Source organism: Aplidium turbinatum, chromosome 16 (genome assembly GCF_918807975.1).
Source record: "Aplidium turbinatum chromosome 16, kaAplTurb1.1, whole genome shotgun sequence".
In the NCBI taxonomy this organism is placed as follows: Eukaryota; Metazoa; Chordata; class Ascidiacea; order Aplousobranchia; family Polyclinidae; genus Aplidium; species Aplidium turbinatum.
The window spans coordinates 15,184,299-15,192,598 of NC_137487.1; the positions used below are offsets into that span (position 1 = coordinate 15,184,299).

At 37.5% G+C, this 8,300-nt stretch overlaps 1 protein-coding gene across 1 annotated transcript; it reads left to right on the top strand.

Annotated features, from left to right (window-relative positions):
• The first annotated feature begins 3,701 nt into the window (after positions 1-3,701).
• LOC145785528 (ubiquitin carboxyl-terminal hydrolase 10-B-like) lies at positions 3,702-8,258 on the top strand. Its single transcript, XM_082597186.1, has one exon. It carries the CDS (start codon positions 3,769-3,771, stop codon positions 5,824-5,826), a length of 2,058 nt encoding a protein of 685 aa, XP_082453312.1. The 5' UTR covers positions 3,702-3,768; the 3' UTR covers positions 5,827-8,258.
• The last annotated feature ends 42 nt before the right edge of the window (positions 8,259-8,300 follow it).

Genomic DNA, 8,300 nt, shown 5'->3' on the forward strand with positions numbered 1-8,300 from the left:
AAAAAAGTGCTTATGTAGTGACATCATGACCGGTCAAATAGTGTTTCAGATTCAAAGACCGGAGCCGGTCAAATAGCCACTGCCAAATTTAAAAAAGCTGAAGTCGCTGATCGCAGTTTCCGCAAACATTTTAAAAGGGTTTAGGTATCGGAGTATCGGTATCCGCAAACAAACAAACTGAATAGATCGAGAGAAAAAATAGAACATCGCTGATCGTAGTTTCCGTTTTTCTGCAGTTTCCGCAAACATTTTAAAATTTCCGGTAATGATCCTAAGAGTTTGCCGAAGTCGCTGATCGCAGTTTCCGCAAACATTTTAAAAGGGTTATGGTTGATCGGAGTTTCTGCAAACATTTTAAAAGGGTTAGTGTGTTTCCGCAAGCAAACAAACTGAAAAGATTGAGAGAAAAAAATAGAACAAAGCCGAAGTTGCTGATTGCAGTTTCTGTTTTTCTGCAGTTTCCGCCAACATTTTTAAATTTCCGGTAATGATCCTAAGAGTTTGCCGAAGTCGCTGATCGCAGTTTCCGCAAACATTTTAAAAGAGTTAGGGTTGATCGGAGTTTCCGCAAACATTTTAAAATTTCTGGTAATGATCCTAAGAGTTTTTGTTTGTTTGGGAAAAATTTTAAAATGTTTGCGGAAACTGCGATCAGCGACTTCGGCTTTTTTTAATTTTTTCTTTTTAAGGTACGAACTGACGGTACGAATTGTTCATGGTACGAATTACGGTAGGTTGCATCCATTCGGTGTTGCCAGTCCTTTCCCCATTAGCTTATATAATATGTGTTCTATTGTGTAACTACCGTACGCAATTTTTCTCATGTTGAAAGGACAAATAAGAAAACATCTATCTCTCTCGTATGATATCCCATAGTTTATATTTTACTCCATATTGATCAATAGGTATTAGTGGCATTATTGAATAAAAGCAAAAAGTATGAACATGTCAAAATTTTAATTTGCTTATTAGGCTCAAAGTTGTGAGATAGCCTATGTCTCATTCCATTCACTGCACAATAAAGTTTTTGTAATGCTTTTTCACATATTGTTTTGCTCACATATAGCAGGAGAGTGATTTCATTAGAATATTCAAATTGCCAAGTACGGTAAGAGAGATGCCACCAATGTCGTCACTTGAAAGCAGTGTTGCCAGATTTTTACAAGGTCAAGATAAACACATAATGGCTGCAAAATAACTTCAAAGAAGAATTTGCTTTTCTTCATTTCTGCGATTGTGATTTTCCATTCAACGTATTTTCAGACACATAATTAAACGGAAGTGAACATAATTACTAGCCACATTTTTACCGCTTTGTTCCCCTAGGCCAGGGTAGGTGCAACCTAGTTCGTACCCTGAAAAAATCGAGAGAAAAAATTAAAAAAAGCCGAAGTCGCTGACAATCGCAGTTTAATAGCACAAAGCCGAACTCGCTGATCGGAGTTTCCGCAAACAAACTCGAGGGTTAGGGTTAGCAAAAATGAAACTGCGGAAAAATATTTGTGGAAACTGCAATCAGCGAGGAAAGAGAGAGAAACCTTTTATTTTGTCTGCTGCAAAAAATAGGGTTAGGGTTAGAGCATAGATTACTTTATGGTTAGGGTTAGAGCATAGATTACTTTATGGTTAGGGTAAAGGTTAGCGGAAACTGCAGAAAAACGTTTGCGGAAACTGCGATCAGCGAGGGTTAGAGAGCATAGATTACTCGATTGTTAGAGTTAGGGCAGAGTTAGGGTAAGCGGAAACTGCGGAAAAATGTTTGCGGAAACTGTGATCAACAAGGGTTAGAGCATAGATTACTTTATGGTTAGAGTTAGGGTAAAGGTTAGCGGAAACTGCGGAAAAATGTTTGCGAAAACTGCGAGGGTTAGAGTATAGATTACTTTATGGTTAGGGTAAAGGTTAGCGGAAACTACAGAAAAATGTTTGTAGAAACTGCGATCAGCGAAGGTTAGGGTTAGAGCATAGATTAGTCTATGGTTAGGGTTAGCGGAAAAATGTTTGCGGAAACTGCGATCAGCGACTTCTGCTTTGTGCTATCTTTCTCTCGATCTTTTCAGGGGGGAAATTTTAAAATGTTTGCGGAAGCTGCAATCAGCGACTTCCGCTTATTTTAATTTTTTCTCTCGATCTTTTCAGTGTACGAACTAGGTTGCATCCGGCCAGGGTTACTCAACTGATGTTAACAAAAGGACCGGTTTGACAAATTGAATAATTTTAGCGGTCCGGTGAATAAGTTATTTCACACGCAACCACAAAAGTTAAAGTTTCTGTACTAAACCACTATTTTAGGTAAAGTGTAACTTGACTTGTATTTTTGAGAAAGTGTTTGGAAGTCCGGGGGTCTAAGCCCCCCAGCAACTAGGATAATCACAGTAAAAATTGCTTTTTCCCAGTACAAATCTGTTTAAAGCAGCCCTGAAACGTAGCGATGAGGTTATTCTTCCAAAAGCACAAGGTCCAACACTCACAAGGTCTGGATTTTGACCGCGGTATACCAGTTGAGTAGCCCTGCCGTAGCAGTAGGTTATGTTATTTTAGAGTTCTAAATAATAATAAATAAACACACTGTTCACTTGGTTGTGCAACACCGTGCACTTGTCAGTCACAAAATAATTAACCCTTTTTATTGAAACAACGCATTTTCAAATATCGAAAGAAGGAAAACATAGTTAGAGTAAAAACAAACAAATGGTCACTGTACGCCACTGCTACACAGTAGGCTACAATCATGGTTTAGGATTATAGGGTCTGCTACTATTCGGTGAGTCCGATTCGGTGAGAGCCTTTTTCGGTGAGAGCCCTATTTGGTGATTTTTTTGAATTTTTTTTTGAAAATTATCGGGTACCGTAGCCTAATTAAAACCCCTAACCCAAAAAACCCAAAACCCCCAAATCCTATCCCTAACCCTATAACGGCAATGATAATTAGGCTACGGCACGCAATAATTTAAAAAAAAATTCACCGAATAGGGCTCTCACCGAAAAAGGCTCTCACCGAATAGGGAACTCACCGAATCGGACTCACCGAATCAGACTCACCAAATCGGGCCATTCCGAGGATTATAAACGGCTACACTGGATTAAGATTAAATAATCTTGGGCAGTAATCAATAATTTTTTACCACTACGATTTCCTCGTTCATATTTCTTCCAGTATTTAAAAATGACACCTCCGATCAGCGACTTTGGCGGTTCTATATTTTTTCTCTCGATCTTTTCAAGAGAAAAAATTCTTGAAATGTTTGCAGTAACTTCGGCTCTGTTGTACATATATTTTTTCTCGATCTTTTCAAGGGACGAAATGGGTTGCTCCCAGAGTAGCCTATACATTAATTTCTTGCATTTGTTCACTCAAATTCACTGTTTAGTGACTGTAGACTAGACTATCACAAGATGTTAAAATAATAATTAGCTTTTTATTGAAAGCTAAGTAAACTACTGAAATATTACCACAGTGCTTATCCTTCATTTAAAGCGCTTTACGATATTTTCAGTTTATTTCCGTCGTTTAGTTAGTTCCTGTAGCCTAGCGTTGTCTCTGCTTCAGTCATAATACGGATATACAGTTCTTTTTAAACAGACGTCCCGCACGCAATTTTTTGGAACTTTGCAAAAACGCAAGACAGCTGAAGAAATTGAAAAATGTTATTCAAACACTCAGTTAATTTGTATTTTCAGCATTTTTGAGAAATATAATAAGCTTTATTAGCATCTTATGATGTGAATTGAATATATTAATTGTGTTGGACTAAATATTTGATACTGATGGAGCATTGTTTTGAAAAGAGAAGTGAGTTTGATAAACTTGAAAATAATTTCAACGACATATATGCAAGTGATGATTGTGTTGAATTTCCACCGTTTTGGCCGAAGAATGAAATCAACGTCAATGGTGGACTGTCATTTATTCAACCTAATATACAAGAACCCTCTAATACAAAACAGAAGATAAGTACAATTACTGAGCCATCAGTTAAACAGCCAAAAGAAGATAACAATGATACAACAAAACAATCAAAGGATAAGTTACCAGACAAGGTTGCTAACAATGGCCAAAGTTGTGAAAATGTTAAGGTGGTTGAGCATGATGGTAACATTCAACCTACAATAGAGAAGAAGAGTTTTGAAAGTATTGAAATTATTGAGAAAAAGGTTGAAGATCAAAATATCTCAAAAAGTGATAAAGTTAACGGACTGACTGAGAATTCCTCAGTTAAATCTAACTACAAAGCTGGTGAAATAAAAAATAACAGCAGCGGAGAGTTAAAAGAAAACAAAGAGCAAAGTTTCAATGGCACTTGCAATGAAGATATGCACTCCAAAGGTGAGGAAGTTAATATAGATAAGGCTCAAAAAGATATAAAGCCGTTGAAAGCAAGCTGGGCAGGAATAGTTCGAAACAAAGAACAATCTGTAAAGTCAGTCCAGGTAACTAAAGTTCGGGATCAATTAAAAAAAGAAACTAAAGAAAACATTGACATCAAGCAAACTACAGCAAAAGCACCTATTGAAGACCCATCACCAAGTTGTAAATCTCCTACTTGCAAAGACAACGACAGTTCAAAAACTATGACTATCGTTAAACCTGAAGACGATCCTGATGCAAATTTATTTGCTGAAAAGTTGCTTTGTATGAGTTTGATATTCAAACCTCAAGCTTTCATCCCAAGAGGACTAGTCAACACTAGCAACTGGTGTTATGTCAATGCTACACTACAGGCATTGTTGGTTTGCCCTCCATTTTACCAGTTATTAAAAAGCTTACCAGCCATCAATCCAAACAGGCGCTCTTTAACATCCACTCCAATTATGGATAGTTTTATACAACTTGCATCAGAGTATCGGCCATTGTCTACTAAGCGGGGTTATCAATCAAATAAGGAAGTTAGGCAAGGACCTCCATTTCAACCCAAATGTATTTACGATATGCTCACAATCATCAACTCATCTTTGTCTGAAAAAGGAAGCCAAGAAGATGCAGAAGAATTTCTAACTTGCATTTTGAATGGGATTCATGATGAAATAACACACTTGCTTCAGAATCACAACAAAAATGTTGCCGATGCCTCTTCAGAACAAAGTGAATTAGCTACATGCAATGGATTGAATGGTGTACCTCAAGCTGATGAATACAATCCTTTGACAAACGGAAACAGTGAGGATGTGAATGAGTGGGAAGAGGTGGGCCGAACAAAGCGAAATCGCAGCACAATTACAAGAAGGGCCACTGTCTCAAGGACACCAATATCTGAAATGTTTAGGGGTGAGCTGTGTACCACTGTATTTCGTCCAGGGCGAAAATCTTCTGTTTCCTATGAACCTTTTTTTTCCCTTCCACTGGATGTGCCATGTGATCATGCTTGGACCGTAGATAATGCCCTCCATTCTTTGATTGAACAAGAATCTTTTGTTGAAAATGATTCTGAGAGTGATGCTTTTCGACAGCAAACTATTGAAATTTTACCACCAGTGCTTATCCTTCATTTAAAGCGTTTTGTTTACGATAAAAATGGTGGGTCAAAAAAAATTGACAAAAAAGTCGAATTTAAAACCGATCTAGTTGTGGGAAAAGAACTTTTATCAAAATCATCACGAAAATATAGCTTGTCTCAAAGGTCTTACAAGCTTTTTGCTGTTATTTATCACCATGGAGATAAGATGACTGGCGGCCATTACACCACTGATGTCTTCAATATCGGGCTGAGTTCTTGGCTTCGCATTGATGACCAAAAAATTTGGGCCGTTCCGCGCAATGAGGTGGTCAAACACTATTCAAACAGAACAGCATACCTACTTTATTACCGCCGCACTGATCTTGGTTAAGTACAATGCTAAACTTTCACAAACACATTTTAATATTATGGTAATGACAATGTGTGTACCACTCAACGCTAGCTGTGGGCTAAGATAGCATAGATGTCTTGTCGTAACGATGAATTGAACGTAGAGTAGAAGTGTTTAATGAATATTTGGATTATTTCAAGTCGTGACAGTTGATTTACTGCAGTAGATGTTTTTTTACAAAGAGCCTAATACAAGTCCAATGCTTAAAATTAGCTTTTGTAGTGATTATAAGCTTATTATTTTCAGTTTATTTCTTGTGAATTTCTGTCGTGTTTGTTTTTATATTTTACGCAATGTGTCCTCGCTATGATTGTTTAGTTTTGAATCTTTATCCTTGGACTGAGAAGGCCCAGAAAGCTTAATCCTGGATTCCTGGCAGTTTCGCATACTTGTAGAGGCTTTGACCCGCTGACGCAAGTCCAGTTAGCGAGATTAGCAAGTCTCCGATTGTCGGAGTGTTGTTGTCAGTGAATTTATTCATCCACTAAGTGCAGCATTAGAGAATCTTTGAAATGTGTTGCTTAAGCACACACCCCGAGTGGCGAACCAGCACTGCTTGATTTTCTTCAAGCGCTTAAGTAACTGAGCTATCTGGGCGAGCTTACCGATTGCTACTCTGTTTACAAGTTTTAGTTTTTACACTCGTATTGGAAATACTGGTAGCAACTTCAAAAACTGTATGTATATTGTATTAATGTATATGTATATACAATGTGCATTTTCTTAGCAGCTGGTCAGGCGATACACAGATGTTTTTTTCTTTTTACTTGGGCTTCCATTTTTACTAGCTGTGCTCTAATGATGCTCATAATTCCTGTAATTTTGTTTGCTATCGTTGCAGCAAGTTGTTTTGCTGGAAAAAAAGCCTACTATGTCGTCCATAATTTTTGGTAGGTCTCTTTATTCACGCCAGTCCATTGTTAGTTCCTTAGTTGGACCAATATCAGTAAAGTTGCATCAATGGTAACACAAGCTTTTAGTGCTTCTGGTGGGGTAGGATACACTTTGAATTGACATTCGTCTCGGTGGCTATTTGACAAATGCATTGCCATTATGGCACATTGTGTGGACACCGATTAGTGATGGAAAGTTGTACTTATGAATGAATCACAGAAAAACTTACCTTATGGATATTATTTTAAAGCAAAAGGCGGCATTGAGTTGTGCATCACTTTACAATTGTCTATTAAGAGTATCTCTCATAGGTCACGTTTGGAGGCGTTACTGCCGAGATAATGTCGATGATATTGGGTAGTGAAAAAAGTGGCATTAAAGACCAATCAGTCGCAATGCGCAAATGAATTCGTGCATGTTCTGGTGAGAATGAAGTCAGCATGTCCTCAATTTTATATAATTTTTCTATGATAAAATTGTTGACGATCATTCTCCTAAGGATAGATAACCCACCGGTACCCACAAACCAGCGTTTACTGCTAAGCGCCCAAGCTCTTCACGGTTTGAGCATGTTTTGCAGTGATTACAATATAAATAGCTGAAACAAGGCAAACACAATATATTATAAGTGAAACATAGTTTGTCTATTTAGTAGACTGAAAAATATCTGTTTTACCCAGTGATCTCGTTTTTACCACGAATCGAATTACATTTCTTGTGTTTGTTGTGGCTGAGAGTTGAAAATACTTTTCATAGTTACATTTTATGTTTGCTATTGTTGGGGTTTCACAATTCTCCCTTCCCTCAACTGTCTTAATTCCGTATTGATATCTATTAGGCCTACAATCAATACTGGATATGCTTGTTATCGTATTTCGGTGTTGCCAACTTTTGCTGAACCCAAGCATAATTGAGCTCGTCGATACGTTCTTTGTATCAACGAGACCTTCAGTTGTTGTCCTGATCGTGCAGGCTTATAATTGTGCATATCTGCCTATTTATTTGCAACCAACTTATTGACAGTGTACAAATTCAATGTTGCATGGCGTTTTCGTGTTTGAATTGTCAAAGAAACTTGTGTTTCTTACCTAAGTCGCCCTTGTTTGCTGCGGGCAAAACAATATCGGTTTTTAGTGGTTTAAGATTTTTGCTGCATTGTTGTGTTTCAATTTTGAAGCTTCATGGCTGTTGCATAATGGCAACATTAATGTTTGAAACAAAACAGGTTCCCATTAACATTTCTGTGAATAGTTTCCTACACATTTGTCCTCAATTTCCATCACTGAAATGATGCCTTGCATCACTGAAAATGCTTTGCTATGAAAAGTTAGGACCTTGCAGGCAAAGACTGCCATTGTGGGGCATCGCTTAGCTCTCCAATCATATTGTTCTGTTGTATAGTACTTTTTCATGCTTGCATATATGTGTCAAAAATTGAGACATTGATCTTCCAACAAGTTTGACGTGATTTGTCTTGTCTTGTGATTAAGTGAACTTTAATTGTCAACCGCTTCATGACATGATACCAAACTCTAATACTCTACAGCTACTCAATGGTT

Coding starts and splice junctions, on each gene's coding strand:
- LOC145785528 (XM_082597186.1), top strand. CDS start 3,769: ATGGAGCATTGTTTTGAAAAGAGAAGTGAGTTTGATAAACTTGAAAAT.